General features: G+C 43.1%; 1 protein-coding gene across 1 annotated transcript in view; it reads left to right on the forward strand.

Annotated features, from left to right (window-relative positions):
- The window catches only part of LOC306741852 (PDZ domain-containing RING finger protein 4), a gene marked incomplete at both ends in the record, with an annotated part of 46372 nt that overhangs the window by 13550 nt on the left and 8529 nt on the right, over positions 1–24293 (forward strand). The window contains 2 exons of the mRNA XM_079224176.1: positions 15702–15955; positions 18728–18830. Coding sequence (XP_079080302.1) covers positions 15702–15955; positions 18728–18830 — 357 coding nt within the window. The remainder of the gene's footprint in view (positions 1–15701; positions 15956–18727; positions 18831–24293) is intronic.

Consider the following 24293-nt stretch of genomic DNA (forward strand, 5'->3'; position numbering starts at 1 on the left):
TGTTGCTTTATGATGCAATTGGATCTTTGTCGACAAAATGCAAATATGTATTTAAAACCAACACAGTATGTGCTAGTCAGTGCAGCTGACCTCATATACAGCAGACAAGCTGATACATTGAACACAGGTGTAATTGATGACATGAATAATGGCCGCACTCCGTTCAGATGCTCCAGTTGCAGTGCCCTGGCGGTGTGCATGCTGAATCTCCAGAATGATTTACTGGCACACCTAAATTGGACAGAGCTATTATTAATTAATGTTGCGGCTACAACTGTGCTTTTTCTGCAATAACAAGTCAAACTATCTGCTGACAAAAACGTCTGATTATTCTAAAAAGACATTTTGTGTGACTTTAGTATTTCCATGAACCGGTGGGGAGGCTCTTTGTTGAGCATCATGCTGTCTTCACATGGACTCTTTCTGCACCCACTGAGCCGTTATACTCCTGTGCTGAATGTTGGTGTTTGGCAAAGCATTAAATGTGCAAAACACAGAGAGAGAGAAAGAGAGAGAAAGAGAAAGAGAGAGAGAGAGAGAGAGAGAGAGAGAGAGAGAGAGAGAGAAAACCAAAAGTGCCAGATGTGAGCGGGCTTTAACAGGTTGCCGTACTGCTGCTTGGGAACAATTAGCATTTGTCATGACCAAACTTCCACCCCAGCACCAGTCTCTATGTTTTGAACACAGATTTATTTTCACTCGCAATATGGTTCATATTTTATTAGCTTCACTAATTGTCTCCATCTACAGCCCTCCTCCGCCTGTTTCCAAGTCATAGAAATTGTTATCAGAAAAATCACAGTGGAACAGACGCTTTGCTCCCCAGCAGTTGCGCTCAGCTAATTATAAAACACTAGGTAAATGTTGAGCAGATGCCCTCCACCAACAACCCCCCAACCCCTCCCCCGCCCACCCACCCTGCTTTCCAATTGAGAGAGACATTTGGTCTCATTCTAGTGTTGCATTGGCTCCACATGGAGTGGGGATCCTTGCCAAGTGGCTGCCGTGGTATAAATGAACCTAATCGCTCGCCAGCGCTACACAGCGTCCGGCAGATAAGAACCAAATAAAAAACCTCCCCTTTAGCAAAAGTGGTGCGCTACACCCTGTCGCTCGTTTTGTTGAGTTTAGGAGTCAACCGGAAGCAGACTTGAGTGTGATGGTGTCAGAGGATGCTGCACTACCATCTCGTGACTAATAGCTTTAGTCTCCTTGCACCTTCCATTTGGCAACTATTAGTAATGGAAGACAAATCAGGTAAAAAGGACAATAGGGTAAGACGGGGAGGCAGAAAGGGCCGTCACTTCCAACATGCTTGACGTCGCTTGGTTCTCACTTCTTAACCCTTGTTGTTACAGATGCTCTCCATAATTGCACATTGTGGTTGGCCAGTTATAATGAACAGCTTTGCTGGCAATGCCACATTGTACCTGGAATCTAGATGGAGTACCAACTTCCAAGTCGTGCCAGAATTTAGTTCCAGGAGCGTCTTGCCAAAGCGGAGAACAATGGGAATAAAAGCCCATGAAGATGAAGTTAAGTTCTGTAGTGGAAAAGTGGGATTTGTTTATGCGGCTGCTTCGTCCCCTCCACTGTTCACATCGTTCACCTGGCCTCATTACCCCTCATACTAAACACCCTGTTCAGGAGAGGCAGAGCAGCTGTCATCGCTACATGGCAGGAGTGTCACTGCTCTCCACCACAGCCACAAGTGACCAGTTCCTGTCCCTGAGCCAGGGCGCATGACAGCCCCGCTGCAGCCTGTACGGCCCCGGTGTGGGCTCCGGGTATAAGCTTCATTGGGATCCAAATCATGCCTGTGATTGCACTTAATAGCTGATTAAAATGTAATCTTGGCCTCGCAGTCGTAGTTATAAAACCTTGTAAAACAATAGACTTCGTGCACAGGTAGGATGAGTTTGTACGCACACGCACACAGAAATAATCACATGCGCGTGCATCCATTACACAGCCTGACTATAAATCTGCCTCGAAATTAACCAGTGAGTAGTGGCTGATTGCTGTAGCGGTCCCCTCTCTCTCTCAGGAATGAGAATAAATGAGCGGACGCCGCCATGAACAATCCTTTATTACACCCATTAAGCGGAGGAGCCAGAGCCTTATGAAACCGGGGACACCAAACACGCAGCCCAGTCGTCACATACGTGGCCTACTTATGGTTCCCATGACAGTGTGAACACACCCACTACCCGCTATCATCATCACCGCCACCGCCACCACACATGCATACCATTACCACATTACCAACCGCCCCCAATCTCCCAGCCGTTTCCACAATCAGGGGACGCAGTGCAGCCGTCTGCGCACTCCTTGTAATGTCAAAATATTTCTCAAGTGCCGGCTAATAAGTGCTGCTCTGGAGTGCCTCCACAAGCTCAATATGTTCATCAACACATTCTTCTTCTTTTGGAGTAACTTCAAGCGATGGCAGAATCATTAATCAGGAAGTTTGCTGTGTATCGCCTGTAAATCATTCCACTCATTCCTGGGTGCACTCTTCAAACAACAGCAGCGCCAGGTGTTGTTAATCAAGATTGGTTTGTTTGCTTGTTTTTTTGCATACATTAAAATTGCCAGGTGGACTACTTTTCCATTAATGTATTCTCCATCAGGAGCGCAGTAATGTTACAGCTCATTTACTGTGCAAAGCTTCAGGTCATATAAACATGTTTTGACAGGTGTTTCATTACATTCAGAATAGACCGGCTGACATTGTTTGTTGCATTTTTCTATTAGAGGTTACTTGATCTCTGCTGTTAGACAGCGATGTCGTCTGAAGCATCGGACTGTGTCATGCAATCTTAAGTATCGCAGTTGGCCTGTGGCGCTTCTAATGCCATTTAATTGATCATAATACTTCACGACAATGATTTATTTGGTCCTTTCTGTCTTCATTTGTCACTTACAAGTAAACTTTATGACAGTGTTTTAAAATACAGTTTGCTAATGGGAATCAAAATGCGATGCTTGGCTCTGGAGAACGGGACAGCGATAAAATGTTGTGCCAAGTCCGGCCCCCGGGCCAATAAAATGTTATAGATTTAAAAGGTATACAAATGTTGTCCCTGTGCCAATATTTAACCATCATCATAATGTGCCCATCATGCTGAAGTAATATTGAGAATAGCATGCAAGGTGCCACCTGCCCATCAGGACTAAATAACATTCATACCCATTCACACACCGCAGGAGCAGCCTGCGGGGGGGAAATCACGATGACAAACGGCAAACGTTCTCCAAATCTTTGCCAGGCAGCTAGGGGCAAAATTCAACAAAAACTTCCAGATCTTGAAACATTGCCAACTGTCAAATGTTTTTCTTTTAGTCTTTATGTTCTCCAAAAAAAGTTATCTATCATCAGCTAGCACTGTATGTGTGTGTGTGTGTGTGTGTGTGTGTGTGTGTGTGTGTGTGTGTGTGTGTGTGTGTGTGTGTGTGTGTGTGTGTGTTTCCAGAGAGGAAATGCAATAATTGATTGAAATGTCATAAAAACTTTCAGATGTGTTTGCCTTGAAATAAGAGAAGATAATGTATTTATTATTAGAGTATGTATTATTTATAATTAATCCAGTTCCAGTTGGAAATCTGTAGTAATAAATATTGTTGAGATGTTATTCAATTGAACTTTCTTTATTTAATTTGACAGCTGCCGACTACATACAGACGTTAATGCAACTGTTGGCTACTTCAATACATATGACACAAAATGATATAGCACACATTTTACATTATTGTGATGTTCCGGACCTTTGCATGAGGAAACTCTCTCTATTGAGAATTGTAGTTGAATACCCCTGCTCTATAGACCTCCATCAGTAAAAAGAGAGAAGATGGTCTGCTTCTATAGAGTTAAGGCCCTAAAACGAAGGTCTTCCACCTTGCATTTACCACTAGGAGGCTGACGTGAATGTCATTTTATGGTTAATTGGTTGTGTCCCGATCATGGCATTCGTTTAGCCATCCATGAGAAAATGAGGCCACTGTGAGTGATAAGGATTTCATGTCTAATGTAAACAGGTACAGTATTTTTTATCAAGTATACAGTTGCTCTTCTGAGCATCATTTCTGCCTCCACGGTTCCCTCTGTCTAATCAGGACACAGTAGGAAGCACTGAATTGCATCCAATTTCCTCTCACTTCCCTTTGTTTATTGACTCGGGGACCCGACAAGGAGTGAGACTCGAGTGGGTCGAGAGAAAATCGCAGACATCGACTTCTCCTAACCTCTCGCTGGCTCTTTCCCTGGGCCATGAACAACACGGCGGGGAGCTTTGAAGTAGATTGATTACACTTGTGATCACTCTTCTAAGATAATGTCCTTCCTTTTAATCATGCTTTGTGCCGCTGCTCTTTACAAGGATAAGATTATCATCAGCAACTTCATCACTGTCTCATTGTAAATGCCGACCTAATTGGACAGCTCTGCTTTCCGTTGGAAGTTTTGATCTTATTTACTGCTGTTTGTCCTTCAGCTGAAACGGGATCACTTTCAGATGCCCACAATGTGCCGTCTTCTGGTCTATGTGCTGTCTTCTACATCAGCGGTCCCCAACCTTTTTTTTTGCGCCACGGACCGGTTTTGTGTAAGACAATATTTTCACGGACCGGCTTTCACGGTGTGGCCGATAATAAATGCGTAATAAATATGACGTGATTAAATTATACGGCGTAAAAACAAATATACAGTCCATAAAAATACAATTTACCATTATGCCGAATTAGTGGGAGCCCTACGCTTGTTTTCTGCAACTAGCTAGTCCCATCTCGGGGCGACGGGAGACAACGACACCCAACGTGTGTTCTTATGTCTTTTGGTCGCTGTCACTGCAGAAAACCCGGCTTTACAAAGATAGGATGTTGGAAATGGAAGCAGGGTTTTCAGAGCTTTTTTGGGGATCTCATCTGAGGATATTCTGCCTTGATTATTATCCAGAACACCGGCAGAGTTGAAACTTTTTTAAAGTTTGACATGTGTCAAGAGGCCCAGACGCACAGACGGATGTATCAAAATAAAACATCTGTCCGAGCTTGATAATCAATCAACATTTTTTTCATTCATACTTTCTGTGGGGCCCGGTACCAAGGGACCCACGGACAGGTGATTGGGGGCCGCTGGTTGGGGACCGCTGTTCTACATCACTCAGAGAAGTCAAACGTAACAGCTTCACTTTCAAATAACTACATTTAATGATTATTACCGCTGGAATGTAGATTGTTAGTCATTAGGTGAATGTAATTACTCCAAAGGACTTCTACAATCAAAACGTTGGCACTGTTTGTGAGCTGGATCTCTGTGGTGTTGAGCTTTGCTGAGTGCTCTGAAATCAATAATCTCATGTTTACTCATTGGGTACCACAGAGGCCTTACAGTATATTCCCGCGACTCCACACACCTGTCATTTCATCAAAACACACCAGCCATTTATTTGCCAGACATCCCCTCCAGCTTTGCTTTCACTGAAACGTTCCCAGTGTTTGAATTAGGATTTAAGGATGAGTTTGGTGCAAAGAAAGCTTGAATGAGAGTTCAGCTCTCGCAGCCGCAGGCTATCATCAGTAATCCTGTCCTTTTGTTCTCTTTGACATTGGCAGCATTGACCAAACCTGCCCGCTGTCGGTCCACGAGGCACTCTTGATTTTACTGGGCCGCTCTATTGTCGACTCCTTTGTGGTGGTTGACATTCGTGATGGGACACTATTGACTCGATTTGCCTTGGGGAAAGTGTTAAAAACAGCAGCCTCAGGCTCAATATACTCACTATCACACACATTATGTGCAAAAAGGAATTGTTTTGTGGAGGGACGTCTTGTTTTCTTCAGCAGGAAGGCTAGAACTGGAGACACCTTGTAGTTTGGGTTTGTTCTATCCTCCATCGTCTCACCTTTCCTTCACTCTTTCTTTCCTTTTTTGACGCCCCGCCTGAACTGGCCCCCAGTTAATGGGTAACAGGCAGATCAGTGGCCAGCCGCAGGGGTCCTGATTGACCTTTCAAACCCTCTCAGTTTATTATTTGCACTGTCAAAGCTCCACGTGCCACCGTCTGACCTCAGCTCTCATTTTCAAGCCAGCGACCGTGAGACGGCCTTCCAGACAAAGAGCCGGTCGGAGAGGGGCGTGACGGGGAAGTCAGACGAGATGCCTTTGTTGTGATCACGAGTGTGTCTGGCATTATGTAAATAGTGCTTATCCGTGTGTTAATTGCCTCTGCTGCTAGGATGAGCATATTAAACGTGAAGGAAACAATTTACCGCTTTAAAAGTCTCCCCAGGCCACCGTGAATAAGACCGGCCCGGCATTTGTAGGCATTACTAGAGCCATCTGCTACCTGTGTCATCTCATCTGCACTCTAAAACTTAATGGGGAATAGCGGATAATTAAAGGATAAATCTGGTTCATTACAACTTGGGTTTTATTTTTCTAGTTTTTACCATTATCCGTCTCTATAATAAGAACATCGTACGTCAAGGGGAATGTGGGGAACAACCAAGGAGAACAGCAGCATTTCTACCCAACGTCCATTGTAAACATCTATTGTATACAACATTTCCCTGTGGTTATAACGGACGTGTTGCATGCTACCACCTTCTGTTTTGCGTCAAAATAAAATAATATGTGTAAAGCAGGAGACATTTTGACGAAGACACTATGGGAAATGCACCTATTTGCCTTACTATTTGTCTTACTAAGGGTGAGACGACAATAAGAGTAATACCGCGTACGCTCAATGTGAAGCCGTCAGCAGCTGTTAGCTTAGCTCGCCTGGCTTTGTCCCAGGATAAGAAAAATCAGCCTCCCAGCTTCTCTCAAGCTCTCAATGTTATAAGTTTGTGTAATCTGTACAAAAGCCGAAGTGCAAATATGTCTTGGCCGATTTCAGTGACTTTCCTCGAGTTTTGTTGTCACCGTGAGGTTGCCAGGCAACTGGGAGAGACTGGCATGTCGCTTCATATTTAAAAGAAAGATATGAGAGTGGTGTCGAACTCGCAGCCAGATAACAAACAATCCTATCTCCCAAAATGGCTTATTCCCAACCTGTGCGTCCCTAGATATCAGCAATTACTTTGGTGCCAATGTTTTCATTGATGAGGAAAATTAAAACTAAAAAACAAGTTGCACGTTCCTTTTTGAAGTGTTGGTCGGTCTTCTTCTGTAAGTACAGAGGTATTGTTCACAGGAACACAACAGAAGTGGGCTACAGAGACGTAGACGAAGTGAGGAAAGAGCGGTCGTGGCACTTTTGTATGATTGGTGTGCACTCTGTGCCTTTTTAGTGTAGAAAATACTCCTTCTTGGCCCCTTCATTCATCCTACCTACTTTCTGCCTCACTCCAGCACATTTAAAGGCTTTCCTTGACAGTACCCACTTGATTTTCTTCAGTCAGCATATGGATGGCACCATTACTCCTTACAACATCTTTTCACGCCAGCTATAGGCCATTTTGCTGATCTGCACAGTACATGGCATCATCCGACTACCCCCCCATCTCCCACTCTTTTCCCGCCCCCAAACCAATTACCAGTTATCACCAAGGAGGAGGCTGTTCATCCATTAGTTATTCATCCACCCAAGTGCCGCTTTTACTCTAATTCGATTTTCTCCCTCCATTTTACATTAGAACTCACTCCAAAATGGCAAGATCTTAAGAAGTTAAGCACAGAGATTAACTGCACATCTCTAAATCTCTTTAACAAATATACTCTGCATGTACCATTAACCTTGAACAAGCTGATTAACTTAGCACTTAGTTTCCCTCACTAGTCCCAAATCATATTTCGCAGAATTTCATAATCCAGTCAAAATACGATAGAACAATTATCTCGCATTCAACTGTAATCTGTTAACGATAAAGATGGAACGTCGTATTGATCTAATTTCATGGGGAAGTGAGCCTAAGCAGAACAGGAGGATATCGTGGAAATCATCACACTGAGCATCTGACACAAAGGACAAAGCACAATATGAAATCTGATGAAATGTTTACCCAACAGTTTTTCATGTGCAGCATTGTGAGCACCGCTGGATGCTTGTCTTTCTGCCTGTCCTATCTGCTGTGTGTGTGTGTGTGTGTGTGTGTGTGTGTGTGTGTGTGTGTGTGTGTGTGTGTGTGTGTGTGTGTGTGTGTGCGTGTGTGTGTGTGTGTGCCGGTCATGCTGTGAGTATCCGATGCCCTGGAGAAGCTGTTGCAGGTTTCAACAGCAGCTTTTAATTAATGCAATAACAGTGACCTACAATCAGTGTGAGGCAAGTTACTTGTACATGTTGATACATTACATTATTAGGGAATGTGTTACGGCTCACAACACAGCAGACAAGGCCAAGTGCAAGGGAGGAAGTGGAGGAATTGGCGGTCGGAGTCGATGATGACACTATTCCTGAGAGTTTTCTTCACAAACACTGCGACTCAACACTTTTGACACTGAGTGTTGGGAGAGTTCCTAATACGATCTCGTCTCCCTTTGTCCAGTTGTCCTTGCGCTGAGCGATTACGGCACGAGATTGGATAATAAAAGCGTGTAAAAAAAAAAAAGGCGGACCATGAATTTTAGAGCGGATGGAATGAGCTGATACATATAGAACGGGTTGCGCAATAAAGGGAGTACTCCACACACACACGATTGGTGCTCAGAGAAGAAAATTGGCAGAATTCATCAAATGTTCTGTGGGCATAAAACCGCAGCAGCAGCGTGTTGAGCCTTTAATGTGAAAAATAACCCAGGGGGCCATGTGGAGTGTGTTTTATGTGGCTGGAGGGGTTAAAGGAGGCCTGTACATTGGTTCATGTAAAGATGTTGAGGGGATTGTCAGATTTCCCCAGTGGTATGCACTCTCTCTCACTCTCTCTCTCTCTCTCTCTCTCTCTCTCTCTCTCTCTCTCACTCACTCATTGTCACTCTCATGTCATTGGAGCGTTGCTTGAGTCGCTCAGACAGTAGTAGCGCTGGCTGTCTTGGAGTGATTTATGCCGTCATAAGGGCTGTACTGTAGTGAACCTTAGGCCGTATTTTATTCTGACACTTATTATTGAAATGAGACATTTGGGTGTAAAGAGGAACCCAAGCCGTTTTCTCACAGAGAGGTAGTCATGCTCGGATGAAAACTCAGCCTTCCAGCATTTGGAACGACATCGGGGAGTATTTAATTCCACGTCTCTACTGAATGCTGCTTCTCACTAGTGTACAGTTTTTTTTTATCTTTGAAAATGCAAATTGAGTTTCACAGGTTTAAAGACGGAATTGCAACACAGTGATGTTGAGCTGCTGTGTAGCGCCAGAAGAGGCAGTCAGGTCTCAGCTCTATTGTTGTATTGACTCAGCTGAGAAAATAAACAAACCATAGAGTAGCAAAGTTAGAGTGTTTGGTTTTTCACAGAACTAAAAGTCAAGTTCATTTTCTGCATAGACAACGTTACATTAGTGGCAGTTAAAGGATTTCTGTGGCTTGTGTGGACAAAAGATGAGCCTCTGGGTATGAAAATATCTGCTTCTTTAATAAAGAAGCCAAAGCTGCAGGCTTGTATACATAAACACTTACGGAGAGAAGTCAGCTATGACTTCCAAGATGCGCTCTGGTGACGGAGGGGTTTAGGGCACAAACCGTGACCTGCAAAATCCCCAGTTCAAGTCCGGCCAGAGACCTTTGTTGCACAGTGTTCCTCGTCTCTCGTCCCTTATTTGCTGCCGCCTCTCTTCTGTTGTGTCACGGATTGAGGCATAACATGCTCCCCGACAAACTACGACTTCAAAGGAGCGTTTTAGTAGGAATCCAATCAGAAATGTAAAATGTTGCGACTGGGGCTGCTTTGTTGGGGAAATATGCTCATTTGTTTGGATGATATGGGTACCACTCTCATGTCTATGCTAATGAACATATAGCCAACTGCCAATTAGCTTAGCAAACAGACTGGAACCGGGTAGAAAGGTGTCCAACGGTAACAAAGTCTGCACAAGTTTGGGCTTTTCATCCTAGAGACTTGTGTGGTTCTCTGTTGAGAGATATTAATGATGTATTTCAGAGTAAAACGTTGAAATGGGTCATTCCAGGAGCGAAAAAATACCAGCGCCCCCTCCAAATTCCCATCTCTTATTTGCCCATGTGAGCCGGCGTATCCACAATATGTCTTGTCGTGTCTCACCCAGAGCAGGTTGACCTATCCACATTTTACGACTTCTATCATAATTCCATCAGCCTTCAGTTCAGTAGCGGTAGTCCCTCTTCTATCTCCAGAGTGCCGCTATAGTGGCCGTTCTCTGTGACGCCGACAGGTTGCTTTCCCTCAAAAGACGAGGAGCGAGAACAGCCGCGTAATCGACGGCTGTAAGCGCTACACTCCCGGGGCTGGATGACCTACATGTTACACTTTCTCCATCTGCCTGCATACACTTAACACCCCACAGGCCGCCACTCAAACCAGCAGGTGACGGCACACAGGAGATACAGACTGTGTCTAGCGGAGGCTCGCTGCATGTACAGATGTTAAAGCACAACACCCAAGGTTACACACGCTGGTTAAATCGCCTCTGATGCTCTTTCTGAAAGCCTTGTTTACACGTCTGTGTAGCTGAAGTGGAAAGGATGACCTTCGTTCAATTCAGGCGCATTTCCAGTTCAGCCGGGATGCCAGTGAAGACGGACACTTTTTCCTTGTGCACACCTAAACTCTAGCAAATTAAAAACAAAAACATTTCATTAAGATTCAAAGTGCTACATGCGAGCCATAAAGCAATGTATGCAGTTAATTTGAAGGCATAAAAAAGCTAATGGACTATTAGAGTCTACTGCCTGGGGCTGCCTTTTCTCCTCCCAGAAGAAGTACATCAATCACTTCTATCAGTAATCCCCTGCAAGCTGCCGGCGGTGTCTGTGCCTGCTGCCATAGAAATGGTCCCTCAGCAGAAGCAGCATCAGATGTGGCTGAAGTTGACATCTTAACAGATAAACTGGCCCCACTTTACTACCACTGTCACTACATTCTGCCCTCGGTCTTCGGAGATATTGATGGGAGGCAGCAGTCGATGAGACAAAGGCTGTGACAAAGGAGACGCCTGAGGAGTCCAGCCACGCTGCTACACGTTTGTTCTTTCTTGCTCGTCCTCATACCCGGAGGATGCTCGATAAGATGGGACACAGGCGAGGGAGCCTTCAGGATGGTGCTTTGCTGTAGGCGACTACATGCTCATATTTGTACCAACAGAGACTTTTTGGTGAAGTTTCCAAGTGTCAACAGCTCAGAACAGCTTAAAGTGACGCGCGGTATTTACTGAAGCGGAGACTTAATGCACTCAGCTGCGTCACAAGTGCACTTTTGTCAATATGGGACTCTGCCACAGAGAAAATGAAAGAAAGGAAATAGAGGTTTCATGCTTTCGTTACACTCCACTAATATGACGGCAAACCCTGCAAGGCTGGTGGTCGTCTCAGGGGGCTCTGAGTGAAAACACATTTCTCCTCTGGCTACAGCTGCTGCATATCCATGTGCAAACAGCCAGCAGATGTGTCTTGGTCCAGCTACTGCATCTCAGCGGCCAGTTCAATCCAACTTCCCCCCGATCATCACTTGGACAGCCGCTTTTTTTTTTTTTCATGTTGACTCTGTGCATATGGAGCAGTTTTGGCCTTGAAGCACTTGCAGAGCTGCGTTGAACTTGATGAACACAACAGCTGCTAAATAATTTGTTGCAAACAGATTTTGTTTACCGGCAATGTGTTTATGAATGAGTACTTATTTGCATACTTTGCATGCACACTCGAAGAGGACGGTTTATGCTAGTGTGACTACATCAAAATATGTGTGATGGAACTTTTAAGAGGCCACAGCTTGTACTGAGTGTTAGGGAGTGAATGTGGGAAGAAATGGTGTTTAAAATTTGAAAGAATAAAGATTGCGGCTGCAAAAAATGATTCTCATTGAAATTCTGCCGCGTAGTCACCTTTTCGGTATCTTTAGGCATGCTAACTGATGATGCACTTTGCAGAGCTGTCGCAGGACATCTCAAAAAACTGTGATGAAGACAGATCTTCACGATGAGAGCATCTGAGTATCTGGAAAGCTGCAGCCCGGACTATAGAAATCCTTCCCATCTGTCAGATAGGACTGCAGATCCTCCACAGCAAACTGAGGCAATGTGCTTAGCTGGAAAGACATCAGCCAAGGGGACACCACAAGGATGGCAAAGTCCCTCATGCTGGAGTTAAGGCTACTTTATATTCTTCTGTTAATTGGGGATTAATTGTTCCATCTGGCTCTCGTGAAAACCATTTAAGAGAATAAGAAAAACAGCACTCCCTCTTCTTTTTCCTGATGTGTTTCTTCTGGTTTCATTACGGTCATGGAGTATGGCTAGCAAGCACTAAGGCTTGGTAGGAGGAGCCTGGACCGGTCAGGGTGTACCAGAGGGAGAGCTGGGAAATTTGATCATTTTTCTTCGGGACTGTCATACGCCATAGGCTGCCTCATTTGTCTGCTCCAACTCCTTTGTTTCCACCAGGCTCCCTGTTGCAGGATTAGCCTGCGGAGCGAGACGCGAGTAGGAAAAAATAAGACGGAGAGAGAAAGGCAGAGTCAAAGGAACCATATAAGCTAATTATTATATTATAATTTATTCGTATAGTGCTCCATGTTTCTTTAATACAGTACTTCAATCTAATGTACATGCTGCTGTGCTTAATACTTGCTGACTGGGCAAAAAAAACTGAATGAAAGCAGGTTTGCTTGAGTATATGAGGGAACAAGGGATGAGGAAGGCTGCACACCTGCACCTTTCCTCTAAATTGCCCTGCAGTTCCATTGGAGTGGTGTTGACCCACTTTATCTCCCACTCAGGTGATTAATGCAATATCGCTACAAGCAAAGGTCACATCCGGATGCAGGAGGGCACGCCAGAGCACAACAAGAGCTGAGGGATTTGTTTATGGCTGCTGTTGGGGCTGAGAAGTTGTTTGTTATTTTCTAGGTCATAACTCAGTCTCTGAATACACACATTGAGATGGAGAAGTGGAAAATACAATACAATACACACATACATGTTGGAATATACAAATGAACCATTATTACATCATACATATTGTGTCTGCTCTCTGTTAGCAGGTAATGATGTTAGTTATGTGGAATAAAAAAAAAAATCTCTGCTCTCCACTGATTTTGCACACGAGGGTCAGTTTAAGATAAGATAAGATAAAATAGGATAATCCTTTATTAGTCCCTCAGTTTGCTTTCGAGCTGAATAATGTCATCTCTGGAATTTCTGCAGGAAGCTTTCTCAAGCTTGAGGAAGAAGAAAAAACGGATTGCTCAATTTTGAACATTCCTTCTTTTTCTTCAACTTTACAGAAATGTCAAATTGCTGCAGTGCCACTTTAAGTGAGGACACCAGCTGTATAACGCAAAGATCCAGTTGACGTGTGTGTCTGTCTTTGATCCAACATGGCAACAGAGGCCCATTTATCCATGCATTATCTGTAACTGCTGGGCCGATCCCAGCTGACGAAGGACAAAGGAAGGGTACGACATGGATAGGTCAGCGGCTGTATTTAGTAGGGCTGACACTGAGACAGACAATAATTCACACCCACATTCACACCCACAGGTGATTTAGAGTCAACAATGTACCTAACCTGCATGTCTTTCGAGCAATAGAGACACATGTTGGGATATATAGTCTTTGCTTTTCCTTTTGTTCTCATAATGATGTGGTTCCTGACCTGAGGGGTTGGGCATGATCAAGCGTAGGGAAATGATCAATGTTGGCTACAATTAGTTTTCTTGGTGTTATAAATGCTGCCAGAGATATGCATTCTATGATGAGGGATACCAAATGGGTAAAGGCATGTTTTCAAGTAACGCTGAAGTAAAAAGCTGATCGAAACAGAAAAATGATTTAGACATTTTTCAAGCATAAAATAGACAAAAAAGGCTTATTATTCTCAGGTTCCAGCTTCTCAAATTGGAGTATTTGTTATTTCTCTTTGTCGTTAGTAAGCTGAATATCTTTAGTCTTTAGAGTTTTTGTTGGGCAAGATAAGACATAGAAGATGTCACCCTGGAGTCTAGGAAGTGTTATCACTATTATGTTCTACAAAGACCAAATGATTGATTTATCAAAAATCAAGTCCATGAATCGCTAGAAATTAATAAAATGCAGCCCTAGTCATACGGCAAAACATTTGGGCAACATAGACATAGAGCGCTGCATAACTACATCCTGATATGTTGCTGTAAGTCAAAGGAAATCTGTGCAAAGACACGAGAAGCAAAACGAACATATTTATTATATAATACATGGATCCCATGCTGAGCCTGGCTCTATACTGACGTGTATGCTTCCAGGCTCTATCAATACTTTAATGCCACTTGAAAGATGTAGAGTATTTTTTTTAAATGAACTGTGTAAAATGCAGTGAGATGTGTCATAGCACATCCACAAGTGAAGAGTAAGTGGTGGAACATCTGGGGTTGAAAATGAACGAGGAGTTCCCACAGGACTTCTGTATCGTCTCGGTTAGAGGCACCAAATATATAAACCTGAATTCAGGTTATTTGGTCAGAGTCTGAACGAGGTGTTTAAAGACAATTTGTGATGTAACTTCTGAACCATGGCTGCTTTTGAGTTTCCCAACCAGGCTGTATTTTCCCCCAGCTGACACCTACTTTTACTTTTCTAGTTTTCATTTAAAGTGATTTCAGTTTGCAGTGCGAGCAAAATGCTCCATTTCAAAACTGTATTTAAATACAAAAGCGTGTAATTATGCCGTCCACCTTTTTTTTCTTCTTTTTGCTGTTATCTATATTATAATCTCTTGTTTCAGCGTTTATACCAAAGCACACTCTCTACGGTATTTCACCATCATGTTTTCTCTTCCAGAGAAATTACTGGTGTTAAATGAAGCAACGATTTTCTTTATATGTGCCAGCTGTAGTGCAAATGGGTTTCAGTCTGCCAGAAAATCCAGTTCATTTTGTGGAGATGAGTTTGAAGATGGACCGAGTGAACCAGAAGCCACTTGGGCTTTGAACCAACCTTCAGATAATGTTGCATCAAACTGTGCTTTTCTGTGTATGTTTTCCGATGTTATATTCAGACGGACTCATTTTGGTAATCTTTTGAGAAAACATTCAGGAACAAACATAAATGCCTATCTAAATTCATCCGCCCTGAACACAACTGCAAAGCTGTAGAAGCAATATGGCGAAAGAGCCCTGAGCGCACGATGTTGTCTTCATTCAGTTAGTTGCTTATTCATTCAGACACTATGGAAGTCTGTAGTTGGGAACTGGTCCCAAAGATTTCCAGTAAAGGTTGAGACGAACGTCCCGAGGCCGAGGCTCGGATGCACACCAATAAATGATCAACAGATATAAAGAAACAGAGAGACCTGCATCTTTTACTTGTTGTATAGAGCAGAAATAAAAGGGATATTAGCTGTATCTCGTCCTCCTCCTTGTATCTTTCATTGGCTTTTAGTTTAATGTCACTCAGCCAGAACACTCCGGTTCTTTGGCTGTGCATACTGAACTTAGCCGAACCCAGAAGATAAAGTCCATCACGACCACGGCTCTGCTTCCATAAAATGTTTCTATTGCAACCGTCAACAAAAATAAAGCACACAAAGACAAAATACACACATATACATATATATATATATATACATAATATACTGATGATATTTCCTTGTCCTCTAAAGGTGAATGGGAAGGAGTTGTCCAAGTCCAGCCATGAGGAGACTGTGGAGGCCTTTCGCGTTGCCAAGGACCCCGTCGTGGTGCAGGTCATCAGGCGGACCCCCAGTGGTCGCCCCCATGGCCCCCCTCAGGAAATCCATGTGGTGGATGTGTGCACTCAGACCGACATCACCTTTGAACACATCATGGCGCTGGCAAAGCTCCGGCCTTCAACCCCTCCTGTGCCTGACGTCTGTCCCTTCCTGCTCTCTGACAGGTGCGTACAATAGGACATGCTTTTTGTCTTCATTTCATTTGACGTCTATGTCAACCACGGCGTCTCAACTTTTGTAACTCAAGGTATCCCAAAAATTCGAAGATCCACCTTTCAAAAATAAATGAGGAGAAAACAAAGTATCGTGACAAAAAAACAGAAGAAAAAATCAACTGGGCTGTTAATTTCTGTCATGCCACTGTCAGCTGTAATGACCAAAATAAATTACCCTCACCCATCACTGCCTTCCATTATGAATCCATATTTAATGTATTCAGGGTCATATTTCCTCACCACAGGCTTTGGAGCTTTTCCTGGCACAGTGTTTTCTCGAGCATCATTTTATCGTTTCAAAAACATTGGCATCCAAGGGAACGTTAGCGAGCAAACAGTGGCAAAACACTTCGGTATCTAGATGACGATGTTGCGATTATATCTGTAATATCCAAACGTAACTTTGAAATGATAAAGTTTAGTTTAACATATTTTATTTATGTGATTTCTTCAGCACATTTCGATACAAAAATAACCAGCTTTGTGTTTCGCCGACTAGATGGCGCTCCGAGGCTCAAATACATGTGACTCATGATCGGGATTCAAAACAGGAATTCTAGTTTGAAGGAGATCAGTGACTTGATACAATTTAATATATTATTAACTCAATATAATTACAAACCATTTCTGTTCAGTGCCTCAAGAGGTTGTTGTTGTGTCCTTGTTGTGACTTTGGCTGAGACTTGAGGTAATTAAGAATGGGAGGGTGTCGAGCTATGGAGCAACATATCAGTGTTTGCAGGATTAGCATTACAAGTATGCTAGACGTTTGTAAAATATAAATGAATTGTCTAACCATCTGTATAGTCTGACAAATATAGATTTGTTTGATGAATGAGCCTCTCGATGTCCTTCACGTCTTCTCGCCGGTAGGACACACTACATTTAGAAAAAGAGAAATAAAGGACGGGGCTAATTGTTCCCACTTAACCATTAATACCAAATGTCTGTGTGTGCAGTGTACTTGCCTTTTCAATGTTTAGTTTAGCATTCATTTAAATGTATCACTAAGTATGATAAAGTTTAGAATATCAAAAGCAATTCAAGTCCACTAAAATGCCATCAGCCTGAAGTGATTTTAATATTCAATTTTACTTTTAAAATCTGTTTTCCTCAGTCAATGTTTAACTGTCCTAGAACTTTCACCCTCCCTTTGATACTTATTGTTTAAGAGTATGATTGTGCACAGAAACATAACTCGGCTGTGCTATTAATTAAGTTTGTTTGATATGTCGATAAATATAGAAGAGATGAAAGGACATACTTGGGTGTACAAAGTGACTCAAAGCAACTTTGTGCATCACTAGAAGTCTAATCACATCTCATCTGGATGCTGGGAAGTACAATACCTCAAAGACATGTTTTTATGGTTTATGGGGGCGTTAGGGCGTAAAATATGCACAAACATGATCTTGAGAGTTTTAAGTATCAGCTGGAGGTTTTCCTGGAGAACAACAAAAGGAACAGGGTTCATTATTTCCTCTTCTGGCACTTTAGTTTATATTCTGTTCATCTCAAAGGAGGAGTAAACTGAGAACAAGAAAAGTTTAGCATAAAGGAATATCTGGGTTTCACCTCTTGGGATTGAGACAATGCAGGAGCCTCATAGCGCAGAACAGAGAAGATCTCGACAATCATAAACATCTGGAATTCTTCAAGTATCTGTTGTCATTTGTTATTTTTGACTTGCTTTAATTATTGCTTTGTCTAGACGATCGTTCTAAAAAAAACATCATAAAAAATGTGTTATTCTGCGCGTTACACGCTAGATTTAAAGTACCGTAAACATGACCTGATCCAAATCATCGCCACACCTATTTATCTCACACAATATCACCGTTCAATCCCCCATGGGGCCTTCTCGACATAATTGGAGCTGCTTGGCGTCTCCATTTTGACTCATTGAGGGTTTACAAGGTGATTAAAGCAAATTGGCTAATAAAAGGCGAGGCAACACGTGCAAGGTGCGCCCGCAGGCTACTCGCAGCCCTAGGCCGAGCACAAATGTAATCAATGTGTCCTATAAAACTCCCATTTTCTCCTCCTCATCTGAGATCAGGTGCACAATCCAATATACGGCAGATTTCATTGACGTAACAAATGTTTGTCGCTCCTATTTTTTGAGGCGAGATTGTAAATTCGTAATTGTGTTCTTTGCGCCTTCTGCCAAACGTTGCTTATACGTGTAATATCCAAGCATCAAAAGTATAAAGCATTCTGACATTTACCGGTCTGGTTTTGTGACTGGAAGATTGTTTGAGACCGTTTTACAGGCGCTGGGTAATCTGAGTCAGACGGCCCCTGAACACATCACTCAACATGTTCAACTGAGTGTCTTCTCTGAAGTTTTTGTCCACTGTGATTATCTTGTGTGGCGCTTCAGCTGCTCATCATGTTAGGCCCTCACAATGCTGTTTTGTTCCGTGACTCGGGAGAGCATAATAGAATTACACTCTACAATGTGGGGGGTTTTGTCTGCCAAGAGTAGGAAGCAAATGATGTGCATATGCTGTTATTAACAAGGGGCTGTATTTTTATCGCACACACTCCAGTGGCACTGAAAGCTCTTGACAAATCCTTTATTCTTCCGATTCCAGCAAAGACAAAGGCGAAAGAATCCTGTCACTTAGAGGTATTGAATGCATTTGAAAGTACCGCCCAACTCACCTCCTCTTTCTGTCTCTCCCTATTTTCTCTTCCTCTGCCTGCCTCACTCGACAGCTGTCATTCTCTTCATACAATGGACCAGGAATACTATGAAGGGACGGGCTACCTTTCTCCTGTTCCAGCTGAAGAAGAGAGGACAGAGGAGTTTGAGTATGAGGTAGGAATCACACTTGACACCCCTGATTACAGATTCATCAGCTTATATTTTCAGTTCATTTAAGCGTATCATTGATATCTATTGGTACATACGTTGGCAGATAAGTAACAAAACGCTGCAGTACAGAAATGCCAAAGATAGAAAGAGAAATCGTGTTGCCATCACACAGCTTGTCCACCAGAAAGCACTGAGATGTTTATGCTGAGTACATATCATAAATGAAAACACCTACTGGTCTTAAGGGTTGTGATTTAGGGTGACAAATGGAGTAGTGGCACATGTATATTGTTATTGTTATGGATATTGGACTCAAAAGTCCAGTATCAGTAGGGCTTTACTGCAAACAAACAAGTTCAGTGATAAATTGCTGAGATTTAGCACAGAGTTGCACCCATGTGTACCAAAGCAAACACACATCTGACCCCTTCAGTGCACGGACACACACTCCCTTAACACTCCACATTTAATGATGCTTAGCAGTTGGTGGAAGGTCCCAAACACTAATTGACTCCACAGGCAGATCCCAGGGGGACAGTCGTAGCAGATGATGAGCCACATCGCAGGCAGCTAGAAAAAGCCTTTGCTCACATTGGAAACGATGAGACGCCTCCGTGTTTTCACTTTTTGTCGACGGGGCAAAAAGAGAAAATTGAAAACCTTCAAGCAGACGCCGTTACCTGCGACTCACTAATTGTTTTCACAACTCTGGAACAAAAAGCTAGTAGCTGTGACTGTGAGCTTGATCAGATCCAATTAAAGTGAAGTGTGTGTGCGGTAGGTGCTAGCAACAAAGAAAGAAAACACATTTCTTTGTTTCTGTATCTTTTCCGGAGTGTCGGTAACAGGAGCGGTAGGGGAGGTGATGTTTCTAAGGCTGTTGATCTCTGACACATACAGATGGATACATACTGATGAACAGATTCAAGTGTGACAGGAAGAGATAAACAGACTTTGCCTGCGCTCTCCACTCTGGTCCAATATTCTTTGTTTCCGAGTCATTGAAGTGCGAGCATATGGTGAGCGAGGGCTCCGACCGGTCTGATGTATGATGATCGCTCACCCCTCGTCATATTTGCTTCATTTGAATTTGTTCTGAATGCTTCCACCCACTGAGCTTAAGCTTAAGCTGTTCCTTCACATCCTAAAGAGATTTGTGCACCCGCTTGCATCCCAGTGTCAAATCGGAACAAATATAATATATTAAAGCCTCTCTTTATGCCTCATTGCTATTAACAAATCCTATTATTTTGTGTATGCTTTGTGGCCTGCACCGTTCTTTTATTTCATGCTCTGCGAGTTTGATATCAAGCTAATGCAGCCCTACTTACTGTATGTCAACTGAAAACGCTGCGAGGGGGATGTAGGTGGAAGCCGAAAAGCCACTTTCAGAGTCGACCTGATCCCTCACTCCCCGCTGACGGAGACGAAAGAGAATAAAGGAAAGACATTTCTTTAAATTACCTTTTGTTGAGATGAAAACGCACAGCGGGTAAGAGCAGTTTGCCATCACATCAGAGAGAGAACCGTCTAAATCTAGTTCATCTTTCTAAAGCAGCGGGTCGCTGATGTTTCTGTTTCAGTTACTCAACATGTGAGAGTCGTGGAGTTGAGGAGGTGGAGACATGCCAGAAATACACATTCATATTATACTGTATTTTTAAAACAGTTTGGGCGTTTCCTGTACTTAATTGATTAGCCGCCACAGGATACACCACGTTCTGCTAGTTTTTATCCAATCTCATGACTTTATCAGACTGCCAGCCAGTGCGGGCAGCTGTTTTCAGCTAAACAGGTTTGATAGACCCTCTGCACGCCACCTGTAGAGCACCAAACCGCAGTCAGACAAAGTTAGCAACTAACTGGTGATCAGTGGAGCGTTTAGCAGTTAAAGAGGCAGATATGCGCTGTCCCTACTGTTTACTGAGGGTGTTCTACGGCAAGTGATTACAATGTAACTGGAGTACAAGATTAGCAAAACCCAGTTAGTGTGGAGAGACTCGTGTATTCACACAGTAGCATAAATGAGTTAACTAGGTTTTTACAAGCGCACATGTTCATGAAAGACTGCAGACGAGGAGAGTATCGCTGTCCTTTCTGTGGTGCTGGATGAAAGGAGGCACCGAAGTAATTAAATCCATCCGAATCTTGTTTAACTGAAATGGCAACAGAAACATCTGTAAAGGTAAATATCCACAGTTGAACATTTGAATACCTCTGAAAGTCAGATATTTTCTATTTAAGTCTGAAGAGTCTTATACTGATAAAACGGCATTGATTTAAAATATGTTCAGGGGTAGTGGGTCGAGAAATCTCATTAGTGACTGGTTTTACATTGACAAAGTTACCTCCATTCATGTAAATCATTCTCCAATTTCCTCCCATATGCTGATTTTTTTTTCTTCCCCCAGCAACCTTTAATCCTGTTTGGTATATATTCAATAGATGCCGACTGTCCGATTCCAACATTTTCCAAGTGCATCTCCCTCCCGCACTGACTCTCCCTCTATTTCAAAAAGCTCTTTAAAATACATCCTGCTTCACCTAACAAGCCATGCAAGGAGGATTTGAGTGGAAATTTAAAGTATATCGTACCTCCGTTAATTTAATTGTTCATTCTGTAGGAAAGGCGGTGGAGAATTTCTCTGCCACCCCAAAAACCGAACAAACCATGAACTCTACCTTTCTGAGGGTTGGCTTATTTGGATTAATAAAATAAAAAAATAAAAAAACACAGGCCATGCCTGATAGCTAGAATTTCACACGGAAACATCACACATTTCCTACAAACCCTTGATGTGTATACGGCCACAACACCACGTTAGTAACCATTCCTTTGATTAGTTTCGGTGAGTTCTGAAGAAGCAAAGTACTCCGAGCTCAGAGATAGTTTCCTCTCTCCTCCTGCCAGTGGTAGCCATCCATGCATTCATGACTGCTTTTTCAATTACTGGTAATCAAAGGCGGGATTATTATGACAGCATCCAATGTGCTTTGATGGTGGGCGGCAATCTTCCCCTAATCACGCCATCGCAGTCCTTAATTTACTGCCAGCCCTCGTCCCCGTGCCATGCTGCAATCTCCTGCCTGAGAGGCAGAGAGCTCGCCTGGAAAATGGAGGAGCAAAATCAAAAGGCGAGAGGAGAGATGGAGATTGGTGAATGCACTTTTGGACGGATCAGGAGACAACATCTTTTCACCGAGGCATTCGAGTGCGAGTGGGTGTTTTCTCTACACAATGGGGTCTTTAAAACAAGAAAGCAAAGGAACATCTGGTAAAGAAAAAGGGTAAAATGTGTGTGTTGCACATATAGTTACACAAGCATGCCGGGTTGATGTTTCATCCAACATGCAGTAATTGTAGCAATCTATCTTCTCTGATCATTTAGCCACAGGTCTACTGCACTATATCTAGCCATTAATTAGTCAGAAGTAACTTTAGGCTTGTTCCACAGAGCCACATAGAGATGATGTACTACCTGCACACACCTCTGTTATGCCTCAGTCTGAGCAATTAATTTGTGTGCTCTATTTTTAGACAGTTGTCTCCAAGACATTGCTAGGGATTTTAATATTTCTCACGGTTATCCCACAACTTCTCACATTATATTAGCATGCAAGATGTGCACTGTCTCCGTAGCTCCCATTACCTCCATGACTGCTTCGTTGCATCAGATATGCCGCTTTAATAATATCTCTACCAACAAAAATGGTGGGAGCTCATTAGTAATATTTTTTATGGAGCTAATGAGATTTTCTTTTTCTTCAGCTCACTTTGTTCAGGTAGTCGGCACCAAAACTTCTCACCATTTCCACGTTGTATCCTTACATATCAGCCGGGATTTGAAGTTGTCGTCGTCAGGTGGAGGCTGTCAGGAAAGATAAAGCGACAAAGCTTGTTCTCACTGTGTCTGTGTGAATGTGTGTGCTCTGCTGAAAAAAAAGCGTGTAAGCATAAGGATTGCACAGGGATGGAGACATTACTTTTTAGTGTGTGTGGAAGTGTGTGTAGCCCCAGCAGCTCCCTGGTCCGAACACACCTCAATGATCTGTCAAAGTGTGAGAAAAGCAGAGGCAGAGAAGTGGAGAATGAAAGTAGTGACAGGGGAGAAGGAGGAACTGGGAATTGACCCTAAAGATGTGTATGTGTGTGTGTGTGTGTGTGTGTGTGTGTGTGTGTGTGTGTGTGTGTGTGTGAGAGAGAGAGGAAGTGGGGGGTTATAAACAGCTTTGGAGGGATAGCCAGAGGCAGCAGGTGGCGACTCTCTGGCAGCGGTATTGGCCTTTTTCTCCATCTTCCCCCTCATCTATCCGTGGTCAGACTTCACCTCCTCCCCTTGGACCATTCCCAAAGCCCTGCCACATCTGACACGTGTAACCAGCCAACCCACACTTGTCAAAGAGGAAATTAATCTCTCTGTTTCTGTGTGAGGCCCCTCCGAGCACCAGCAGAACCCTCACGGCCGCCTCCATCCTCCTCTCTGCTCAACCACCTCGCTCCTGCTGCCGAGCGTTAGTGTGTTTCTGCTCTAATGAAGACTTTGGGAGGCGAGGCCATTTCACACTTGATTCCCTCCAACACCCTTGATGTGTTTCAGCATTTAGAAATGGGGCACAGGCTTCTGCTGTTTGGTGTTTGGCTGCTCCTCTGTTGTGGAAACAAAAGCGGTTTATGTACATTAGCGGTCTTGTAAGATCGGGGAAAATTGGAAGTTGTGTTTGGTTCCATCTTCACAACGTAGGTTAGATATTAGGTGAGCGGGATTTGTGCCAATCACTCAAGTTCCAGTAATCTCGCTTTCTGTTATGAACTTAAATGAAGATTTCATGTCGACAGCAGGGTACTTTGCTGCGTTTCAAGAGGCTCGTGGGAAATTTTACGACCACTGATTTGTAAGTCAATAGTTTGTTGATATCTACCCGGGGGAAGATGAGGAATACTTTAATGCTGCAGCAAATATGTATATTCCGTAGGATTTGCATAATTATAGTTTATTTATAGTCTAATATTCGACAACTTGGCAAAGGCTTGAAAGAAAAACACTTGAGGTCCTCTGGCATTTATCAAAGTCCCCACCGACCAAACTCTCTGAGCTGAGAATGTCTTTCATGATCAAACACTTTCAGACTCAAAAACCTCAGACGGGAGTTGGCAATCCAGACTCAATAAGCGTCTCAAAAACAAGTCAGATGCTGTGTTGAAACTTGAAGAACATTGTTATTTGATCTTCCGTGGAGCAGAAACTTAGTCTTTGTGTGGCCATTGTTGTGCATCAAGTGTATAGAATATATATGAAGTGACAGATCAGTTTCTATTTCTTCATTTAAGGTTACAGAGATCTGCTGTGTCAGCAAAACAATATCACCACAATGTTGGTTCAGTGGCTGTTCTGGAGCTTTCAGTCGTGTCACTCGATCTTCCTCGGCAGATGGATATTGTACAGTAGTCATGGAATTGTATTTATT

This window comes from Taurulus bubalis (genome assembly GCF_910589615.1).
Source record: "Taurulus bubalis genome assembly, chromosome: 9".
Lineage (NCBI taxonomy): Eukaryota > Metazoa > Chordata > Actinopteri > Perciformes > Cottidae > Taurulus > Taurulus bubalis.